Source organism: Lolium perenne, chromosome 2 (assembly GCF_019359855.2).
Source record: "Lolium perenne isolate Kyuss_39 chromosome 2, Kyuss_2.0, whole genome shotgun sequence".
Taxonomy (NCBI): domain Eukaryota; kingdom Viridiplantae; phylum Streptophyta; class Magnoliopsida; order Poales; family Poaceae; genus Lolium; species Lolium perenne.
This window is the reverse complement of record NC_067245.2, coordinates 29,604,550-29,628,420: the sequence shown is the minus strand read 5'-3', so window position 1 is coordinate 29,628,420 and position 23,871 is coordinate 29,604,550. Positions and strand designations below refer to the sequence as shown.

General features: G+C 44.5%; 2 protein-coding genes and 1 long non-coding RNA gene across 3 annotated transcripts; all 3 read right to left on the bottom strand.

The window, feature by feature from the left end:
• Window positions 1-9,642: 9,642 nt before the first annotated feature.
• LOC127331648 (uncharacterized) lies at window positions 9,643-12,942 on the bottom strand. The gene is made up of 4 exons (XM_051357824.2): window positions 12,790-12,942; window positions 11,073-11,233; window positions 10,430-10,554; window positions 9,643-10,027 (listed from the first exon to the last, which is right to left on the bottom strand). Exons 1-4 carry the CDS (start codon window positions 12,891-12,893, stop codon window positions 9,971-9,973), a joined length of 447 nt encoding a protein of 148 aa, XP_051213784.1. The 5' UTR covers window positions 12,894-12,942; the 3' UTR covers window positions 9,643-9,970.
• A 1,438-nt stretch (window positions 12,943-14,380) lies between these two features.
• On the bottom strand, window positions 14,381-22,333 carry LOC127331646 (potassium transporter 7). Its single transcript, XM_051357823.2, has 10 exons — window positions 21,975-22,333; window positions 21,089-21,332; window positions 19,876-20,121; window positions 19,717-19,770; window positions 18,489-18,749; window positions 18,232-18,284; window positions 18,015-18,129; window positions 17,670-17,924; window positions 16,941-17,157; window positions 14,381-15,524 (listed from the first exon to the last, which is right to left on the bottom strand). Exons 1-10 carry the CDS (start codon window positions 22,008-22,010, stop codon window positions 14,654-14,656), a joined length of 2,352 nt encoding a protein of 783 aa, XP_051213783.1. The 5' UTR covers window positions 22,011-22,333; the 3' UTR covers window positions 14,381-14,653.
• LOC127331647 (uncharacterized) lies at window positions 15,789-16,933 on the bottom strand. Its single transcript, XR_007869913.1, has 2 exons — window positions 16,413-16,933; window positions 15,789-16,001 (listed from the first exon to the last, which is right to left on the bottom strand). It is a non-coding gene; the product is annotated as an uncharacterized lncRNA (long non-coding RNA).
• Window positions 22,334-23,871: the final 1,538 nt, after the last annotated feature.

Sequence of the window (23,871 nt, the reverse complement as noted above, 5' to 3'; positions counted from 1 at the left end):
CTCTATGCCGCCTGTACAAGGGTCTAAGGAGAAAGTTCGCATTGGATTTCTCGCTTTTGATCATTCTTCAACTTAGACACCCATACTGGGACAACATAGACAACAGATAATGGACTCCTCTTTTAATGCTTAAGCATTCAACAACAGTTAATATTCTCATAAAAGATTGAGGTTTTATGTCCAAACTGAAACTTCCACCATGATTCATGGCTTTAGTTAGCGGCCCAATGTTCTTCTCTAACAGTATGCATACTCAAACCATTTGATTGTGAAAACCGCCCTTACTTCAGACAAGACGAACATGCATAGCAACTCACATGATATTCAACAAAGAGTAGTTGATGGCGTCCCCCGGAGCATGGTTATCGCACAACAAGCAACTTAATATGAGATAAAGTGCATAAGTACATATTCAATACCACAATAGTTTTTAAGGCTATTTTGTCCCATGAGCTATATATTGCAAAGGCGAATGATGGAAATTTAAAGGTAGCACTCAAGCAATTTACTTTGGAATGGCGGAGAAATACCATGTAGTAGGTAGGTATGGTGGACACAAATGGCATAGTGGTTGGCTCAAGGATTTTGGATGCATGAGAAGTATTCCCTCTCGATACAAGGTTTAGGCTAGCAAGGTTATTTGAAACAAACACAAGGATGAACCGGTGCAGCAAAACTCACATAAAAGACATATTGTAAACATTATAAGACTCTACACCGTCTTCCTTGTTGTTCAAACTCTTTACTAGAAATTATCTAGACCTTAGAGAGACCAATTATGCAAACCAAATTTTAGCAAGCTCTATGTATTTCTTCATTAATGGGTGCAAAGTATATGATGCAAGAGCTTAAACATGAGCACAACAATTGCCAAGTATCAAATTATCCAAGACATTTTATCAATTACTACATGTAGCATTTCCCGTTTCCAACCATATAACAATTAACGAAGCAGTTTCAACCTTCGCCATGAACATTAAAAGCTAAGAACACATGTGTTCATATGAACCAGCGGAGCGTGTCTCTCTCCCACACAAGCATTTATTCAAACAAAAACAAAAACAAAAACAAACAGACGCTCCAAGTAAAGTACATAAGATGTGACCGAATAAAAATATAGTTTCAAGGGAGGAACCTGATAATTTGTCGATGAAGAAGGGGATGCCTTGGGCATCCCCAAGCTTAGACGCTTGAGTCTTCTTGAAATATGCAGGGATGAACCACCGGGGCATCCCCAAGCTTAGACTTTTCACTCTTCTTGATCATAGTATATCATCCTCCTCTCTTGACCCTTGAAAACTTCCTCCACACCAAACTCAAAGCAAACTCATTAGAGGGTTAGTGCATAATCAAAAATTCACATGTTCAGAGGTGACACAATCATTCTTAACACTTCTGGACATTGCCCAAAGCTATTGGAAGGTAATGGAACAAAGAAATCCACCCAACACAGCGAAAGAAGCAATGCGAAATAAAAGGCAGAATCTGTCAAAACAAAACAGTCCGTAAAGACGAATTTTAAAATGGCACCAGACTTGCTCAGATGAAAATTCTCAAATTGAATGAAAGTTGCGTACATATCTGAGGATCACGCACGTAAATTGGCAGATTTTTCTGAGTTACCTACAGAGAATTAGGCCCAGATTCGTGACAGCAAGAAATCTGTTTCTGCGCAGTAATCCAAATCTAGTATCAACCTTGCTATCAAAGACTTTACTTGGCACAACAATGCAATAAAATTAAGATAAGGAGAGGTTGCTACAGTAGTAACAACTTCCAAGACACAAATATAAAACAAAAGTACTGTAGTAAAATAAAAACATGGGTTATCTCCCAAGAAGTGCTTTCTTTATAGCCATTAAGATGGGCTCAGCAATTTCAATGATGCACTCCCAAGAAATAAGAGTTGAAGCAAAAAAAGAGCATCAAGAGGCAAATTCAAAACAAATTTAAGTCTAACATGCTTCCTATGCATAGGAGTTTTGTAAATAAACAAGTTCATGAAGAAAAAAGTAACAAGCATAGGAAGATAGAACAAGTGTAGCTTCAAAAATTTCAGCACATAGAGAGGTGTTTTAGTAACATGAAAATTTCTACAACCATATTTTCCTCTCTCATAATAACTTTCAGTAGCAACATGAGAAAACTCAACAATATAACTATCACATAAAGCATTCTTATCATGAGTCTCATGCATAAAATTATTACTCTCCACATAAGCATAATCAATTTTATTAGTTGTAGTGGGAGCAAATTCAACAAAGTAGCTATCATTATTATTCTCATCATCAAATATAGGAGGCATATTGTAATCATAATCAAATTTATTCTCCATAACATGCGGTACTAAAAGACCAATATCATTATAATCATCATAAATAGGAGGCAAAGTATCATCAAAGTAAATTTTCTCCTCAATGCTTGGGGGACTAAAAATATCATGCTCATCAAAGCCAGCTTCCCCAAGCTTAGAACTTTCCATATCATTAGCAACAATGGTGTTCAAAGCGTTCATACTAATATGTTCCATAGGTTTTTTAATTTTCGCATCAAACCATCCATGTCTTAAATCAGGAAATAGAATAAGAAGCTCATTGTTGTCCATTATGCCAAACTAGTGTAAACAAGAAACAAAAAGATGCAATTGCAGGATCTAAAGGAAATAGCTTCGAGCACATACACAACGGTAACAGAAAAGTACTTTACCTGGGACCGGAGTATGAGTGCCTTTTACCTTTCCTCCCCGGCAACGGCGCCAGAAAATAGCTTGATGTCTACGCCCCCTCCTTTTCCTGTAGACAGTGTTGGGCCTCCAAGAGCAGAGGTTTGTAGAACAGCAGCAAGTTTCCCTTAAGTGGATCACCCAAGGTTTATCGAACTCAGGGAGGAAGAGGTCAAAGATATCCCTCTCATGCAACCCTGCAACCACAAAGCAAGAAGTCTCTTGTGTCCCCAACACACCTAATAGGTGCACTAGTTCGGCGAAGAGATAGTGAAATACAGGTGGTATGAATAAATAGTAGCAACGGCACCAGAAAAGTGCTTTGCCCAGGACAGTAAACAAGCAGTAGTAACGCAGCAGTAGTAACGCAAAGAAACAAGAAACAAGCAGCGATAGCGATGTTTAGGAACAAGGCCTAGGGATCATACTTTCACTAGTGGACACTCTCAACATTGATCACATAATAGAATAGATAAATGCATACTCTACACTCTCTTGTTGGATGATGAACACCATTGCGTAGGATTACACGAACCCTCAATGCCGGAGTTAACAAGCTCCACAATTCAATGTTCATATTTAAATAACCTTAGAGTGCATGACAGATAAACACGACTAAACCAAGTACTAACATAGCATGCACACTGTCACCTTCACACTATGTAGGAGGAATAGATCACATCAATACCATCATAGCAATAGTTAACTTCGTAATCTACAAGGGATCACAATCATAGCCTACGCCAAGTACTAACACGGATGCACACACAGTCACCATTACACCGTGCAGGAGGAATAAAACTACTTTAATAACATCACTAGAGTAGCACATAGATAAATTGTGATACAAAACACATTGCAATCATAAAGAGATATAAATAAGCACTTCACTATGCTACTCTGAATTACTCTCTGGCAAGATAACGAACACTAATTCATCATGTAGGCAAACCTTAAAGATGCATTCCCAAGTACTAATGAACACCCCACGCTGTCACTTTGAGCATTCACAGGAGGTACTAACACACCACAATTTCATAGAGACATCCAACTCAAATCATAACTCAGTGAATAAGTATTCTGTGAAATATAGCCTAAGAGACCCACACGGTGCACACACTGTCACCTTTACACACGTGGGACAAGGAGTCTCCGGAGATCACATAAGTAAAATCCACTTGACTAGCATAATGACATCTAGATTACAAGCATCATCATATGAATCTCAATCATGTAAGGCAGCTCATGAGATTATTGTATTGAAGCACATAGGAGAGAGATTAACCACATAGCTACCGGTACAGCCCCGAGCCTCGATGGAGAACTACTCCCTCCTCATGGGAGACAGCAGCGGTGATGAAGATGGCGGTGGTGTCGATGGAGAAGCCTTCCGGGGGCACTTCCCCGTCCCGGCGGCGTGCCGGAACAGAGACTCCTGTCCCCCAGATCTTTGCTTCGCGATGGTGGCGGCTCTGGAAGGTTTTCTCTGGTTTCGTCGAACGTATCAGGGTTTTCACGACGGAGGCTTTAAATAGGCGGAAGGGCAAGGTCGGTGGACTTCTGGAAGCTTTGTGTGAAAATAGGACCCTGGGCGTTGATTTCGTCCAATTCCGAGAATATTTCCTTACTAGGATTTCTGAAACCAAAAACAGCAGAAAACAGCAACTGGCCCTTCGGCATCTCGTCAATAGGTTAGTTCCGGAAAACGCATAATAATGACATAAAGTATGCATAAAACATGTAGATATCATCAATAATGTGGCATGGAACATAAGAAATTATCGATACGTCGGAGACGTATCAGCGTGCTTAGAGAGTTCTTTTAGCGTCATGCAAACCCAATTGGCCAAAGTAACCGAAGTACTTACATCTCAGATGGCTCAGGGGCAGGCTATAGATCCTGCATTGCTCGATGCTATCGTCCCGCTGCAATCTCAACACCGGAAAAGCAGTGTGGCTTCCACTCAGCTGGATAATGATGATGATGACCAGGTGGTCAAGACTCCTCGCTACCCCCCCCCCCCCCCGTGGATGATCTCACTGAGAGACGTCCTTGTGAGCTGCATGTTAAAGTTTTCAACCTATCCTTCAAGGCGGCGGTCGGCATTTTCTTACCTACAAGGACTTACCATTGCCGTCCGGTCCAAGACGACTTTGCTGTTGTCATGGTGGATGAAGTGTTCAGAGATTATGAGGAGTTGGTCTTGAGCACCCTGCAGGTGAAGATGGGGAAATCAAAGAACTGGGAGAAGCCCGTAGAACCACCGTGCAATGGCGGAAAGAGAACATTGTGTTTCCAGGTGAGAAGCCACCAAGCAGGCCACCTCGTCCGCCTCCTCCGCCACCTGTGCAGTCTCCTCCGCGTGATGATTCTCCTATGCGCGATGATGATTCCCCTGTGCATGAGCAGTCTCCACAGGCGGCTCCCACGCGTGACAATACTAGTCCGCCGTCTCCTCCTCCTCGTCAGGAGACTCCGCCGCCTCCACCTAAGCAAAAGAGGAAGCTAACCGCAGCACCTCCTACAGCTCCGAAGAGATCATCAACTCCGATGAGGGCACAGACTCCAGAGTTGTTACCACATGAGCAGACTGATGAGCAAAAGGCGTTTCTTGCGCCGAAGAAGATGTTTATTCCACCGCATACAGTGAAGCACTTTGCCGAGACGAGAATGAAGAGAGCTGAGCTGAGAACTGATTATGACCGCTCTCTTGGACAGTCCTCTAGAGCGAGCAGAGCGAAAAATGTCGCCCAGCTTGGACAGCAGGACATTCAGTCTGCTCCCCACTTTGTCGTGCAGTCCTATGATGATCCAGAGACGGCATCTATGATCGAACGGGAGGCTAGAGGTCAGGGAGCAGATGTTCAGTACCAAGATTACTATCCAACGGCTCAAGTCGTAAACAAGTATAGATATGGATCTGATCTCGTCAAACCTGGCGAGCTCGCGCGTCTAGGGACTCAGATGCGAAGGTTGCATGAATGGTACCTGAGAGCCAATCGAAGAGGTGATCGCTACCTCACGGTGTATCTTAGATATGAGCATTACTTCCGGGGGCGGGAGGAGATAAACCTTGAGTTAGAAGAACTATTTCAGTTATTCAATCAAGACGCCCTCGACAAAGCTATCATCAGTTGCTACCGCCTGTAAGTGATTTATTTATGTAATTAAGTCTGTAGCTCAGCTCATTCATTTGCACTAACAATTATCCTCACTATATTCTTTGTGTACGCTATATATTAATTATGCAGAATGAAGAAGCTCGAATGCAAAAGAGGCAAGCTCCACAAGCTGGGGTTCATTGACCCAGACACAGTTCATGAAGTTACGGTTCGACAGTACCCCAAGGACACAGAGGACAACATGCTAATGTTTTTAGTGAAGCAAGCGGACAAAGAGGATATATTCTTTCCCTACAACTTCAAGTGAGTGTTATAACATACATTATGCTCGTGCAACTTCCACTTTATTCTCTTAATCATTGAGCTATGCTTGTGCAGATTCCACTTTATTCTCCTAATCATTGATCTTCACAAAGGAGACGTAATAGTCATGGACTCGAAATGTAAAGAACATGCGGAATGGGCGAACATGGCTGCCCTGCTCCAGAGGTAATTTCAATCAATTTCGTATCGGCATCTTTTCTAATTCGACGATATCATCAACTAATCAATAACTCATTTACTCATTTTTCCTTTGCCGGGCAGGGCTTGGAAACGGTTCATCAATACTGTTCTGGGTAAATGGAAACCAGAGCTTACATTTAACGATTACCCTGTAAGTAGTACTATATATATAGCTATGTCCGTGAAACTCTATGATATTTTCTTTCAATACGATACTTGATTATTAGTTTGATCTAACTATTTTTTCGTAAAGTGTATGAGGCACGAACCCGGGAATAACTTATGCGGATACTACGTCTGCGACTTCATTCGTGAGATGGCCTGTCACAGGGATGCGGAGGATGCTATACACCACACTCGTGTACGTGAACAATATTTCACAATTAATCTTATTACCATCAAGTGTATTGAGTTCCATTCATATATATTGATCTCCTTTTTAATATAGATGATACGCCTACGGGACACTCTCATAACGGAGGATCGCATACGAGCAATTCAAGAGGAAATCGCGGGATTCTTTCTTAACGAGGTCATTGCCCCAACTGGCGAGCACTATCGGAAGGTCGTAGCTATATGTTGAACAACTTCGTAAAGGCAAATAGATTTAGTAAAGAGATCCGACTTTATATTGTAAATATATATGCATTACGTGTACTGTTGACGATGTCTATATATATTCACGACGATATTTTGTGGTTTCTTGAATGATATATGCATTGCTGAAACTCTGTCGCGGCAGAGAAACGCCCTGTTTCTCTGTCGCGGCAGAGAAACGCTGCTCCACCCTAAACCTGTGCCGCGGCAGAGAAACGGCAATTTTCTGCCGCGGCAGAGACCCTCTAGTCCCGGTTCGTACCACGAACCGGGACCAAAGGTCCTCCACCACGAGCCCCCTGGCCGCACCACGTGGCGGTGCCTTTAGACCCGGTGCAACTTTAAACCGGGACTAAAGGGTGCCTCGTTGGTCCCGGTTTGGAAACCGGGACTGAAGGCCCAAATGAACCGGGCCTATAGCCCCATTTTCCACTAGTGTTGTTCCTTTTTTTTCTCCTTGTCAATGTAGATGACACCCTCCCTAAGAAGTGATCTTACTATCTAAGGGCATCTCCAGTGGCATGATCCAAAACAACGATCTATTTGATTCGATTCGGTCTGTTTGGGTCGCACCGTTAGCCTATCAGGTCAGTGCACTCAGCGGTGCGCCTCAGCTGGTCCACGATAGCCATTTTGGCATGTTGGCCGAAGACAACAAACTATTTAAATTCAAATAAAAGCTAAAGGTGTCCGAAATTTTGGAAAAAAATTCATTCATTCAAACATAATTTACATAGTGAATAACAAAATTACTAAACCTAGCTACGACTTCTGCCCTACAAGTGCGTCGACGGCGCCACCGCCTACTCGCCTTCATCATCCTCGATGGGGTCGATGAATAGGGGCGGTGTCCATGGCCCGTGTTGCGGCACGCAAGAACTCCGGTGGCCGTTGGCCGTCTTATTCAGACACGGCATCATCTTCATGGGTGTAGGTGGTGGAGGTGGTTTGCTGGCAATAGCGATGGTCGTGGGGACGAGAGACAGACACATGGCCAGTTTAAGTAGCCCTAGCCATCAATGCCTGCGTAGCTCCCAACGACATCAGCATCAATGCCAATCCAAGTTGAGGCGGCGGCAGAAGTGGTTAGCGACGACTTTGATGGCCATGGTTGCTGTCTCCGGTCAACCTTCTGTCATCGAGTCGCTGCCATGCCAGCCCGCGAGACGCGCTGGAGGTAACACGTGTTGTCTGCCGGCGCGTCCGCATAGACCCCAAATTTGGTGGACCGATGGGTCGCATCAGACGAGTTAGTTCGTTTGGGTCAGGCTGCTGGAGCGTGCGTGCATGGTCCTCCTGTTTGCGCGGACCGGTTTGGACGCGGCATGACCGTTTGGGTTGCCCCGCTGGAGATGCCCTTAGGGCATGTTCAATGGGTGACATCAGTCTTCCCTTAGGGCTGCCACATGAGGTATTTGCTAAGTTGGAGGAGAGAGAATAGATAAAGAGAAAGTTGTCTTTACTTAGCTAAGCTAAGGATGATTCTTAGAAAATAAGAGAAGACGATTTGCCCCATTGTATCCTGTGTCTTACTTTAGCAACATAATTTCCAACTAAAATTTAATTATTTTTCATTAATTGCAAGTGATAATAATCATAATAGATAAAACATAGTACATGTTATAGTCATTTCCTTTCCAGATGATGACGTGGAGGGCTAAGAAAGGCGTATCTTAGTTCTCCACCATTGTAAATTCCCTTAGACTTTTCATTCGACGAGGAGATTTCCTTCCCTACGTTAATGGTGGTGTAATGGTGTTGAAAGGTTAAATTTCTCAATTATGATTTTTCAGATTCGTCAAATCGGTTTTGAACTCTTTCTCATGGTACTTGTGGGAAGATTTTCTTCGCAATATTTTTGTCTCGGTTACTACATCCTGGACAGCGGTCATTCGTACTCTTAGCTTCCGACGACGTCAGTCAGGATTTTTGGTTGCGTTCCCTGAAATACTAGTGTTAGTTCTTTTCACGATGTTGGTTACTTCATTGTCACGATCCTGGACAGCGGTCATTCGTACTCTTAGCTTTTCCGACGACGTGTGCGCAGCCTTGCATTGCGTCTAAAAAATTATGAGAAAACTCTCATAGGTCTGTGGTTTCCTATTTATGTCCTTTTTATAGGGTTGCTTCTCAAAAATGAGTTTGTGCCTTGGAAGAGTTTAAAAACATTGAATATTACTTTTATATGACTTCAATTTATAATGGATGGGACGGCTAATTGTCAATAAAATCTCGAATGGACACTTAGACAAGATCTCAGCTGTGTTTTCGTGTCAAAATCAAGGAAAAACAGCAAGTAGTTTGGGGCTGCCGGCACGTATTTGGGGACTGTGTACGGCAATGTCATGCAGGAATACATAGCACAGTGGGAGTGTGACAATCCAAGGAATGGATGCAGCCTGCAGGAAGATACTACGACTCTACTAGTACGATGGGAAGGGTACAGACGTACAATATGGTGTAACACTGTACGCTTATACATGTCGGCAGGCTATACCTATATATACACGTGCAGTAAATGTTGACTCCTCGAGAGGTAACAAGCCTGCTGAAAGATTCATCGACCGATCGGGACACAGGCCAATCACTGGATCTCACAATCTCCCAGGAAAAGACAGATCGAGCAGGACTTCTGCCGAGGGGGAAAGGGTCCACACAAACTTGTCATGTGACTGAAGGGATATCAAGCAGATCAGTGACGAGTTGAATATCTCTGCATCATTGCGCTTCAGTGTATATAGCATTTGGCAACAGCAATAAAGTGCAGAATACATGGAACTTTCGCGAGTAAATCTAATGGCAAAAGCAGACCGCTAGACCAGACCGACTGCATTCTGTTTTGCCCCAGGGGATCTCCCAAGTGTTCTTGTTCACTGTGAGGGGCCCCCTTCAGGATTCCATATATGGATCACAGCTAGGTTTACAGTACTGACGGAGGCTCCGCTGAATCAAGAGAACTAAGAAACGCAAAAGGTATCGACAACTGCCTGCTTTTAGCTCCCTAATTGCAGCAAGATTCGAGAATCATAGTGATAACTTTTTCTTCTTTGATGTTTTGTTGAGCTTGGACTCTTTCGCAGCCTGCATGAGGAAATCATTCATCAGATATAGGAAGGCCTGTCTGTAGTACAGGTATGGTCCGTGTGACGACTAGAAAAAAAACATGGATATTCCATATGGGTGGTAGACGAAGATGTTGAAACACAATTTAGGTAACATAAATATATCATGTAAAAACACTGCAAGGAGATCATGGACCATTAATATCAGGTTTTATGCTGTGAACAAAGGTGGCTGTGCCTATATTGCATAACGGCTTTAGTTTTTAAAAAACTTTTAGGGATGAGGATTGCTGAACGCATTTCTGTCATATTATCTAGTATCTTACCCAATAATTCCTTTGGAAAAGGATAAACGGAACCAAGGCATCCACTACACTATAGTATTACCTATGTTTCAGTAATACTACTAAGATAGTATTACCTTTGTTTTTCTCTTGTTCTTCTTTTTCTTCTTTGCCTTCCTCTGCTCCTCTTGATCAGAAACCTCAGAGGAATCCTCAAATGATGGAACATGCCGTACTACTCTCCCAGAAGTCGAGGACTCACCTACATTGGCAGGACAATGTAGGTCAAATTTGGTCTGGTCTGGAAGAGATGTAGGTAAAAATAGGTTTCTAGGGGATGGGGATGTTGGTCGAATTTGCTAGTTCAAAGATATATAGAGTAAAATTGTCAACATCAACAAGCAAAGCTCAACCACAAAAATATATCTATAGCTAGTTCAGTAATCAGGCAAAGCCCAGACATTAATGGAATGAGTAGAATCAACCAGCATACAAAAAATCAACTACTAAAGTTATCATTAGTGCCTCAATCAATCTATAGCTAGAAACTGCATGGTCCTAAAACAGATGGCACTATCCTTCGAATTTTTTGACATGTTATATGGCAAAAACAGGCAAGACTTCAGAAATGAAATGGTATAAAATAGAAGTACCAAATGGCACCTATAAGGAAATCTATATCACTACTCATTTCGTTGCTAAAGAAGCTTTCATAAATGATAAAACTCATGCGGTACATGCATTTCAAGGACTACAGATGGGTGAAGTGACAACTCGTACCCTTGCTAGCCTTAATAGTTTCCTTCGCATTTTTCACAGCCAAATTTACAAGATCAGGATTCAGAGAATCCAACCCATCAGGTTGCTGAAGTTTTCTCTCGAGGAACTTCGCTAACGCGGCAGCCTTGTTTGTAGTTAGTGGTCCTCCAGGATGGGCCATCCTATTCGAAAGGAGATGAAAGCATTTCAAGATAATGTCGTGTGTGTAATCCAAAAACAGTACTCATGTAAACTGTATTTTCTTTAGCAAGCACGTGCAAACATTCAGAAGGAATTAACTCTACTGATAATTTGTGATGAGACAAAAAAAATACTGTGCTCTATCACAATTATATCATACCAAAGTAAAGCATTGCCTTACATTCTATGAAACACCCATCGGGCATGAACGTTATGTTTTTTATAGCATAGAACTAAGATTACACTGACACAAGCAAACATAGAAGCAATAACCCTACTTAATTCAAAATCAGAAACTCGCAACGCAGTGACTCACTCATGACCTCTGCAGCACGGATGCCTAGCCAGATGCTCGTGTGCGTGTCGGATACAGTATCCGATACCAATGCCTCCCTGATACCCCTTCAATATGTATTGGCAACGTATCGGAACATAAACCACTTAAAACAATTGGTGATACCTTTCCGATATGTATTGGCCCCAATTCGATACCAGCCAGCCCAGGTAGGCATGGATTACCTACATTGTTCCCCTCCTCTCCCGTTCTCGCTTCCCCCACCGTGTCCCTGACCTAGCCAGCAGCTCCCTCTTGAGCGGCCAGCCAGATCGAGCAGCCGGCGGTGGCGACCCAAGCAGCACATCGCAAGTCAGCCAGCTGCAGGCTAGCAAGATACAGTCCTTCCTCAGTTCCTCCTCTCCAGTTCTCTTTGGTTTTTTTTTTTTTTTTTGGTATTGCTACCTAATGGCACAGCAATCTACAAACCTTAAGGCTACACTATGGAATCATGTTACCATTTTAGAGAAATCAGCAGATGTGGGCAATACCAAAATTGAAATGCAATTTCGATGATCATGTTGGCACCTCTAGCTACTCGAGAGTGCAGGCCCATTTGTTGAAAACATCAGAGTATTAAAATGTATTCCCGTATTGGCGCTTTTTCAAAATGCTGTATTTCCATATCCGTATTGGCCCGGTACCCGTATCTGTATCGGTCCCGCATAGCTCATGACAACCACCAAAACTAAAGCACCCCATCGATATGAATTTTGAATCACATAGTAGACTCGGTCTTTTTTGGCTCATGCGAAGCAGAAGACGCACCGTGAACAAAACAAGTGTTGAATACACAATCCAAATCTGGGACAATTTTCTCATCCAGTACAGTGCTGCAAACCTGACCATTTAATCAGCAGCACTGCGGCACAGTAAAACGGCCAGAAACTACTAGAAATCAGTTTATCGTGAGACTTCAATCACACAATATGACTTCAATTAGAATTAATTTCCTTACGCTCCCATCAGGCAATCAAAGAGCAAAATGACGAAGCCCTAATCCACAGCCCCAGAGCGTGCTTCAGCTCGACCAATTCGTCTCTAAAGCCAATTAAGCAAACAGTCGCACGCATAATCGAAACGCAAGCCGTCCCACTAGAACGGCGAGGCTACAGACACGGTGCGCTTGAACCACCAAATCGTAAGCTACTTACATTAGTGCATCTGGAGGCAGGCACTGGAGAAGAGGCGAGGCGACGCTACCTTGGATTGGGGCGGGAGGAAGGTGGCGGCGCCGGGAGGGGCGCGAACTTGCTCCCGCGGAGCGCGCGGCGCTCCTCGTCGGTGAGGTCGCCGCCCGCCGCCATGTCTCCGCCGCGCCGTAGGCCGAGGAGGAAGATGACTTGTCTGTTGGGGTAGGTTGCTCTCTTGGGTCTGGCCCGGTTGAGTCGGACCAGGTCATCTGGGTTGGCCCGTACGCACTCGGTCGGACCAGGTTGGCAGCCCGACCGGACCGTGCAATCGAGTCAAAAGTGGCACGGTATGACATATGGGCCCGTGTGTACAGATGTTGAGTCATTCCAAGAACAACTCAAAGTGGTAAAAATAAAGAAATTATATCGCCATGAAAATCTCAAAATAGTCAGTAATTCGGAGAATATACTGCGAGGCTATGAACGTGTACGGTATGCTAGCATTTCACAGTTTTAGCTGGTGTTTCCGCGTCTATTTGCAACCACTTCGCAACGGTGGCAGGGGTTAGGATGGAAGGGGGTGGCGCATCATGTTCAGGCGAACCTTTGGCACGGCGGAGGTGGTAGAGTGGAAGAATCTATGCAGGATTTTTGACCTACACCCCCACTCCATGGGGAGGACCAGGTCCCTTGGGTCCTGGAGCCGTCCGGGATTTTCTGTACACACTCTTTGTACCTACGCGTGTCGCAAGGGGCGACAGACACATTCTTTAAGGAGGTGTGGGCTACTAGGGTTCCCCCGAAGATCAGAGTGTTTCTTTTGGCAGCTCATTAAGGGGAGGCTCCCGTCTGCTGAACAGGTGGCCAAGAGACACGTTTCCTCAGACGGGAGATGCGCGTTGTGTGGCATGTTGGAGGATTATGACCACATTTTCTTCAACTGCCACCTCGCGAGATTTTTGTAGGCGGGAGTTAGGGAACTCCTCTCATGTAACTGGAATCCGGCAGGGGTCGGTGACTTCATTTCCTTAGTTCAAGGCATGTCCGGCCCCATGCGTAGGCTAGCTAGCCTGGTTTGCCTTTGCGGTGTTAGGTTGGATGATTTGGAATACGCGCAACAAGCTAGCTTTAGAGGGGAAGGTGATCCCACATCCGGCTGACGCATTGTTCAAAATATCTATACACATGCAACTGGAGGGGTCTTCTGGACGGGACGCTAAGAGAGCTTAGGCGACTTCATGCGAGGACGAGAACCAAAGCGGGACAAGAGGCCTCGACTTAGATGCTTTTCCTTTTTATATTCCTGCTGAAGGTTGTCTGTGGGGCTTATGTATGGATTTCTATCTTAGTTGGTGTGGGTGTGATCGGTCTCAGACGTTACTAGTTTATGACTTATTCGTTGTCATGAGAGCTTTATATATAAAGTCGGGCCAAGGGCCTTATGTTTACAGTTTCAGCTGCATTCCAGTGCTCGTAAGAAAGATCACAGGGTGTACGCTGTATACACTATCCAATGTTCATCTCCAGCTGATATTTGCTCATAGAAAATTTGCTACAGGGCAAACAAAAACATTGCCACACAATCGGACTCTGTGTCCTATAGCAAATTTTCCCATGCTCAATCCTCATAAGGTGACAATGAACTTATTGACCCAAGCAAAGAATGTTCAAACTCCGATTGTAGATTGCAGTGATGCCTATCATGAACTGAAGTCTGAAGGTAATGTATTTACATGTTCACCCAAGCCCCGGAATTCAGAACGGTGGCAGCTAGCTTGTTCGGCCGGCCACCATCTTTACATCGCCTGATAACTCGGCGACACTAGCAGACATCCAAAAAGAACAGACAAAAATAAATTACACTAATGTGTTTCAGCGCATGGACCAGAACCACACGCTTACTCGCATCTGCTGCAAAACTCTGCAGTTCCTCCCTAGACATAGTAGATCATGCCGACCTCGATGAGGCTGATGTGGGGTATGTGCAGCGTCACCGACGGCCCCCTGCAGTTCTTCCTGAGGAAAGAGTAGGCGTAGTTGATGGCAAAAGACTTGAACAAGTTGGAGTTCTTCCTCGCCTTGACGTAGGAGTGGCCGATGATGTAGGCCACGCCAGCCTCCTTGGCCTCCAGGAGGTCTGATAGCTCGTCCCTCACCTGTGGGTTGATCTGCTCCTCCTGCTCGATCTGGAAGCGAACCCTGCGGCGGCTGATGCCGCCTGACTCCTGCTCGTAGATAGACTGCAGGCTCTGGAGGGTCTCTGACTTGCTGCTCCTGGTCAAGGAGGTGCCTGCTGCACTGTCGTTGGAATCTCTCATGATCAGCCCCGTTCCAGCTGCGTCAGTGGTGTGTATGACCGCCATTCTTCCTTCGTTCGATGACTCATAGCTTCCTGAAGAGGCTGATTCCTCCGCTTCCATCTGGATGAACTTGGCGATGCTCATCACCAGGTGGTTCTCAAAGTTCTCATCGTCCTTCTGCACATCTTTGTAACCATACCTCACAATGCACCGGTACATCCGGTACTGCCTAGGGCCAATGCGCCCGATGAGGTATCGCTCTTCAGCTGCAACATAAGGCACCGGCACTGACTTCACACAGACAAAGACCAAAACCTGGTGAAACGCAGGCAGGTTGGTGACGAAATGTGAGAAGATGGCAGGCACTCCGGTCACCAGCTCTGTGTATATGAGGCCAATCCCAGGCACGCGCATGATTCCGAGGCTTGGGCCAAGTGTAAGGATCCATTTCATCGAAACCTTGTTTTGAAGATCAAACAGGTACTTCCGCCTCGTGCCGTAGTGCCTCTGCCCGGGCGTTCGGTCTGTTCGGTTTGCTCGGTCCGGTCTTTTCGGTCTTAACAAATTTCGGTCATCCAGAAATGCTACCCAAAATACCTTCGGTCTTTTCGGTCTTTCTGTATTCGGTCTTCGGTCTTTTCGGTCCGGTCTTCGGTCATGACCATATAGACCAAATTAAAAAGTGCGACAGATGTATATAAGAAATGGAAGCACAACACATATTTTACGCATTTTACTTCACAATGTAGAGCACACGAAAAAACAAGCACAACATGGAAGCACACGTATATAAAAACTGGAGCACACAGGTGGGAAAACTAGCAGTAGTGTAGCACAACTGCACCACATGTTACGGTAGAGCAACAGAATATGGCAGTAGCTCACAGTCATCCGGAAATCAAATAGCAAGTCTCAATCTCATGGTTTCATACTCATCCTCATGAACATACTGGCTCAGCTCATCCTCGGATTCGGATGCCATCTACAAACAGAAACATGAAAAGTACATATCAGTAAAAGAATGCATAACTAACAGTAGAATTAAACAGAAATATTAGTCCAAACAGACACCAATGCTTCAAAAATCTGTAACTATATTTTGTAGTAGTAGATGCAGACCAGTCTCACACTATATTTTACAGCAGTCTAAATACATCAGTCTAACAGTAGCAGTATATTTTACAACAGCTAGTATAGTGGGCAGTACTGACATACGGAGATAAAGCCACAAATGATAATACCAGGATCTAATGTTTTATGGACGTGTTGGAGACCAAGCAATAGAAATAGAATACAGAGATCTGCAAATACTAGACACTAGCACTAGAAGATGCAGAGCTGTCTCACAGAGAAGATTAAAGAATATTAGACACATGGAGATGTTCTTTCTTACCGTGTCGCTCTCCGCGTCGCCGGATCCCAGAGGTCACGTGGTGCCGGCCGGTCGCGGAGTTGGAGATGGGGCGAGGAAGGAGATGCTGCTGGAGTGCTGGCCGGTCGGCCGGACTACCGGACGGTGGCGGCAAGGTGGCGTGGCGGCGGCGTTCGCAGTTCCAGGCGGCTGGGGTTGAGGATGAGGCGGCGGCGCGGCCTAGGGCAGGTCCGGCGTCCTGCTGTCGAGGGTCGAGAGGAGTGGAGAACGAGTGGCCGAATGGGGAAGGAAGCCAGAGTGAGAAGTTGGGCTGGCGTGGAGGGTGGAGCTAGCAAAATTCTAGATGGGCTGGGCCTGAAACTATCGGTCGCTTCGGTCGCTTCGGTTCCTCGCTGTCAACAACCGAACGGTACCAGATTATTTCGGTCACCTGGTTACTAAGACCGAAGTGATGACCGAAGACCGATTTAGCATGTATTTCGGTTTCGGTCTCGGTTATTTCGGCTTCGGTCTTCGGTTTCGGTTTTTTATGCCCGGGCAGAGTAGTGCCACACGTACATGATGAACATGAACACAAAAGCAAATGCAATCGAAGTCCATCCTCCCTGTGGAACCTTTATGAATGATGATGACAGATATGCGCCCTCGATTGACCCGAAGAATAGGAGGAACAACAAGGCAAGCAGGATATTCTTTTGCCACACAAAAATGATGATCAATGCCATCAGCCATGTCGTAATAAACATCACCGTGATGCACGCAAGACCTAAGATCATGCAGAGGAAGGGAGCAAAAGTTAGTCCTGGCATATAATGCATAAATAACTCATGAAAAAAGTCAGATAATCAACAGTATCACAGATAAATAAGGAAAGATGCTAGTGACCAACTGACTATACACCTCGGAAAATAACATCAACTTACAGCCTACCTAAGAAAGACTATTCACCTAAAATATGAGCATCACATTTACAGCCTATCGAAGAAAATTTGCAGCTGGTTGACAGAATTTGCCAACATCCAGGACATATGTATCATACATAATTTCGAAAATTTTAAATTCGTTTTTTATGTCACCCAATTATTAATTCATAGCTGCCATTTTGGTTGAACCAAAAACAGTAACTTTGAATGTGCATGATAGCAATTAATTATCAACAGGATGAAATTGCAGGTTCTGAAAGAAATGAAATACATGAGGAACCATCTGGTTCAAATAGATAACTCAAGTGTTCCACGGGAGGGCATAGTTTTGTATTGCTGAAGTGGCCAGACTTACCATAAGCATTTCCTATAACAGTTACATCACGGAAGCCAATTGTCACAGCTAAACAAAGGACCATCAGAATCCAATTTATCTCAGGTATGTAAATCTGGCCATAGATCCACCTTGATGTATGCACAACCTTCACTCGGGGAAAGCATCCCAAAGAAAGGCACTGCTTAACAATAGAGAAGGTTGCAGATATAATTGCTTGGCTTCCCACAATTGCAGCAAGTGATGCCAGGACAAACATGGGCCAAAACACAGTACCTGGAAATATGATGTGATATGATTTAATATTATTTTCAGCAATAAGTTAAGCAAGAATTCTCAAGCATACTTTGGTCTTCTTAAACTTACGTGGAATTGATAGGTAAAAACTTTCATGTACATCTGACATGTTTTTGGAAAGATATGCAGCTTGCCCCATGTATTGCAGAACAAGACACGGATATATGACACCAACAAAAGCCAACTAAAAAACAAGGTGAAGAATTGGAGTCAGTAAGCATGAATTTCTTCTATCAGTCTAGCCTTAATAACATAGGTCAGAACTCATATATGAAGTTCTGCATACCCTGATAGATGCAGCAGTGAAGTGGCCAAGATCAGCAAACATAGCTTCAGTGCCTGCATGTGCTCACAAATTCTTAACACAAACTCCTTATTTAAAATAGAACAAATAATCTTAGCTACTTCCTCCGATCCAAAATAAGTGTGGGTGACTTAAATAAGTGTGGGTGACTTAGTACAAACTTTACACTAGATTAGTACAAAATTCCTGACACTTATTATGGATCTGAGGGAGTAGATAACATATCTACTTGAATTCACCTGTCACAGCAAGAAGTACGCCTCCTAGAGCAATCCAACCGTCTTTTCCTGTTGTCTTAAAAAACTTCACAATATAATGTGGGGAAAGAGCAAGACATATTCTGGGATTCCAGTGGATGATATTATAGAGACCAATGATACCAATGCTCAAGAGCCATAGTACAACAATCGGGGCAAACATGAATGCCACCCTATGAGTACCTCGGTGTTGTAGCGCAAAGAGGCCAACAAGCACTACACATGCAATAAATACCACCCAACCTGTAAACCAGCAAGTTAGTCAATATGATGAAATCCATTGCTAACAGAAACTACAGTAATGCAAGATATGTTTCTTAAGGAAGAAATCAATGGCATATTTCCAATGAAAGGGAACAAAAACCATGTACTCTTCAAAAGATATACCAGGTTGTGAAGTCATAAAAGGAGCTGATGGAGATTTAAGACCGGATCATAAATTCATAATGCAAACAGAGGGCCTTGAAATTTATCTACTTTTCAGTCACATCAAGTCGAAATACAATACTAGCAAACAGCACAATGTATGTGTGACTGCAAACTGAGTGGACCTCAAGTTATAGGGCCTTAGGGTAGTGCTGCCAGACTTGGGATGTACACTAGTTCTCTATCATGTAACCGTGGTCTCTTAGGAGGATTGTAACAAACTTATACCTTCAATGAAAAAGAAACGAAAAGTCCCTTTGCATTGTCTCGAAAAATAGATGTTCCCTGCAATGTGTTCAGACACCTAAGTTCTAAAAAATTCACATAAACGAATCACGTTTTTTATTCATTCAAATTTTGATTCGCTTGCAGGTAAGTTTAGCTACAACTTAGATAGGTTTTTCCTCTCATTTTAAAAATCACACATGACAGATAGATATTAAACATTGAAGTGGATAAGATTTCAGCATATTAGCAGATTAAGAACAACCAAAAGTGTATTATAACAGATAGCTTAACTGGCACTTGGAAAACAGGAAAGCTGCTAAATAGAATTTGAGTGTACTCAACACAATACCCAAATATAAGAGATTAATCAAGAGATGTATGGAGATGCTTGTTATTTAATTCGATCCCAACAAATGAAACTGCAGCTACCCCAAGTGAAGCTATGAAGTAAGACTAGATAAAATATATATGTAATGATCCGATGATTAGAGCTTATTTGTGGTACATAAAAAACCATTATGCGGTAGAGGGAAAATAAGGAAGATGTTTCACATACCATTTCCTAATCCACCTGTTCCTGGGTCTTGTAATCCAGATAAGGCTGACAAAACTGCAACAAGCACAGCATGATATGTGACAATTGACAGGAGCAAACGCATGTGTTCCATAATTAAAGAAAGAAAGAGAGAGCAAAACAAGGACATGCCATACATACCAGAGATGGTGGGTGTAAGGACGCCATCACCTATCACCATACATGCCCCAAAAAGAACAAAGAGAAGCAAACATGTCCGCAGCTTCTTGTGCTTCTCCAGAAACCTTTTGAATGGAGAAGAAACAGCAGCCCGATCAGTCCCAGGCTGATAGTATGTTGACAGCTCTTCATCTGCCGCTTGCTGGTTTGGAAGCAGACTCAACTTTGCATGTCTGCAGAGTAGTGAATACAAAGCAAATGTCCCACCTGGAAAACACATTTACTTTATTCAGTAACCATGTGCAGTAAACCATGTGCAGTAAAAAAATCTACTCCCTCCGTCCCAAAATATAAGGCACCTAAGGATTAGTCAAAAGTCAACGTTTTTTAAATTTGACCAAGTTTATACACAAAAATATAAACATTTACAATACTAAACCAACATCAATAGATTCTCCATCAAGTATATTTTCTTAATATGTCCATTCGATATTGTAGATGTAAATATATTTTCCTAAATATTTGGTCAAAGTTTGTAATGTTTGACTTTTGACCCATCCTTAGACGCCTTATATTTTGGGACGGAGGGAGTACTACCTGAAAAACAGCAACTAGATAGCTCAAATCACCACTCTGCTGTAAAGGAGAAGGAACACAAGTTCATCTACTGGAGAAAGAAGAAATATCTATGGCCATAATATCTGTTGCTTGGCATGCTTACAATCTTATTAGTAAAAAATGTAGCTAAAAACAGCAACTGGATAGCTCAAATCACCACTCTGCTGTAAAACATCAGTTGCTTGGTATGCTTACAATCATATTTTTAAACTTCATATTTTCTACTACCTCTATCTATAAATAGATGTCTAAATTTGGATGTGTGTAGACACTATTTAGTGCATAGATACATCTAAATTTTGACAGATCAAAGACATCTATTTATAGATGGAGGGAGTATATTCCTCTTGGCCTAGCAGAATTAATGTGTGATCTAAGCTAGGCTAACACTTGCTCAAAACTGAACTAACCAAAATTAGAACATTGGGAGAATATTTGTACTCCCTCCATCCCATGGAACATGTCGAAAATTTATCTAAATTTAGATGTACCTAGGCACTAAATAGTATATAGATACATCCAAATTTTTGATGAATCAAAGACATTTTTCGTGGGACGGAGGGAGTAGTTCAATTAGGAAAACGGTACCACAATCTAGTAGAAGCAAATTACTCACCCTCGCCATTATCGTCAGCAGCCAAGACGATTATGACGTACTTGAGCAATGGGACGAGTGTCAAGGTCCAAAATATCAACGAAAGCAACCCAAAGATGGTGGTCTCATCTTCGTAATTGTGCAGGTTTCCAGACATGGCGCTTTTGAAGACATAGAGAGGCGACGTGCTGAGGTCCCCGTACACCACGCCGAAGCTCTGGAACGCTAGCAGGGAGAGAGCCTTGTACTGGTGTTTCCACTGGCCCTGCGAAACAACGACCATCAGCAAAGAGCAAGGCTGAACAGCAACTACAGGGAACTGGTCGCTGAGTCAATGAGCATCTCTCTGCCTAAACCAGTACCCAAAACAAAGGGCCAATGGAGTGGTAAGCAATGACGTTGGCCGAAAATGGATAAACCAACAGCTGAAACAGCAGCTTTTGTTGTACTTGTACCAAGAGTTGCCAATACTATGACCTCTGGTGGTTTGGAATTTCGAGAGTGAAAACTGTACTAGTAGAGAACTGCGAGGAGGATGAATCATGGGTGGTTCATGGACAGCCGTGAACATTGAGCAGGCACAGCCGGAACAGTTGACCAGATTCAGTTACATGATACTGATGTTTAAAAAAAAAATCAATCACATGACACTACGGATGAGTTTAATTTTGTAGAAGGGAGCAAAATTGGACCTAACGAGTCAAACTATAAGCAATCGACGAGGAAAACTGCGCCGCCGCACATGTCGTGTCTGGTAATTTTCCGCCTCCGCAAGGAATCGCGAGATCGAAATCGAACTGAAGGCAATTCGCCCGAGTACTATCAAGTAAAACCCAAACACAGCCACCATCTAGATCACTCGTTGAAATCGGAGCGCCCGAGGAGAAGGTAGTACGGAGCAAGTTACCTGGCGCGCGGCGGCGCTTGCGATCTCCTCGTCCATTGGGGCCAGTTCCCGCCCACCACCACCGGAATCTCGCGGCGGCGGCAGCACCAGGCGGAAGCTAAAAGCGAAGTGGAACCGCCAGCACGCACGCTAGTGGCGCAACGGGCCCTGGGCTGCCTCGCCGGGGCAGGAGGCCCTGGGAAAACGACGGGGGTGTGGTGGGGTTTGGGTAGGAGGAGGAGGAGAGACGCTTCCCTTCCTCTCGTCTGGAGTAGTAGTTTTGTAGGCGCGGACGACGACGAGAGGGAGAGGAGAGCTCGCGACCGGGGGAGGGGAGAGCCGGGAGAGCTTGGCGCTTGCTCACGTCGCCGTCGCCGTCTCGGCTGGATGAGGACGCGTAGGAGCAGCGTGGGCGCGGCGGCGGGCCTTGGGGCGGGAGGTCGCTGGCGGGGTGGGCCGGGGTGCCAGCGGAGGCGGGTTTGCACGTGGGATCCGGGGCGTGCGCGGCGTGGTGGAGAATGGAGGGCCGGCGATTTGCACAAAAATAACCCAAAAGTGAAAGAAAAGCACAGACTGACCCTCCGGCGAACTATTTCACCAATCTAACCCTTTTGTGTGGCGCCCCTCTCATCGGCGCCACACATGCCAGTGTGGCGCCCCTCCTGCCGGCGCCACTCTCCCAGCCGACGTGGCGCCCTCGACGCTGAGCTGGTCTGCCGATCCGACGTGGCAGCATGTGTGGCGCTCCTCCCAACGGCGCCACACATGCACTTGTAATTGCCCAAACCATATTGTGAGACAATTCGTCTGGGACTTAGCCGTTTTGCGAGGCTCTATGTGTGGCGCCGATGCCACGGGCGCCATACTAGCACGTGTGGCGCCGATGCCGCGGGCGCCACACAAAGAACCTTGCCAAAACGGCTAAGGACTTATCGTCCGGAGCCCCTGGATGTTTTCGACCCAATAGTTGATATAGGCTGGCATGTGTGGCGCCGATGCCACGGCGCCACAGCATGCGGTGTGACGCCACTGTGGAGGGCGCCACACATTGACTTGTGTTAAAAACCTGAAAAATCATACCAAACTCCAACAGTTTTGAGTACAACATTGGACACAACAAGTAGCAATTTCAGAACATACACATATAACACTTCATAGCTCACATCGTAGCAAGTAGATTCAAACAACAAGTAGCATTACAGACATGGTTCGAAATGACATAGGGTTCACAACTCGATACTTATCAAGATATAGTTCACAACAACACGGAGCACATCCTAGTGTCGTCCTCGACGTGTCGTCCTCACGGGCTGCTTCCGGACGGCCATCCTCTTCGCCCGCTGCCGTGGCTCTTGTTGCTGCTGCTCCTCCTGCTCCTCCTCCTCTGAAGATAAGGGCTCGTCGTACCTCATCCTCCTCAAAGATGATCTCCGCGGCGGCGCCTCATCCTCCTCAATGACAACATTTTTTCCTCGGTTGACATAATCTTCCAGAGTGTACCGGTTTGGAGCATTGCCCCTTGGCTTGAACTGGTAAGCAGACCGTGGGGCTTGCTTGGAGGTATGCTTTGAAGGTATGCTTTGACTCAGAATTTCGTCGTCGTCAGGAATCTTCACAAACAAGAACACATGAGATTACAAAACTTGAAATTAGTAAGAACATGTTTGATAGCAACAAAATAGTCCATACCTCCCGCTCTTCAGAAGAGGAGGATGTAGGAATTTCGCCTTCGCGGCAACCTAGCAAGCTGGCTAACCGCCGCATCTTTCGTGCAGTGTTCTGCGTCATGGAACTCATGGTTACAAAGCCACCACAACATAATAGCGTACATTCAAAGTTGGTGATCATACCTTAATGAAATTCCGCAACGGTCCGACAGGCTTTTCATCTCTCCCGCTCTGCTCCCACACAATCTCGC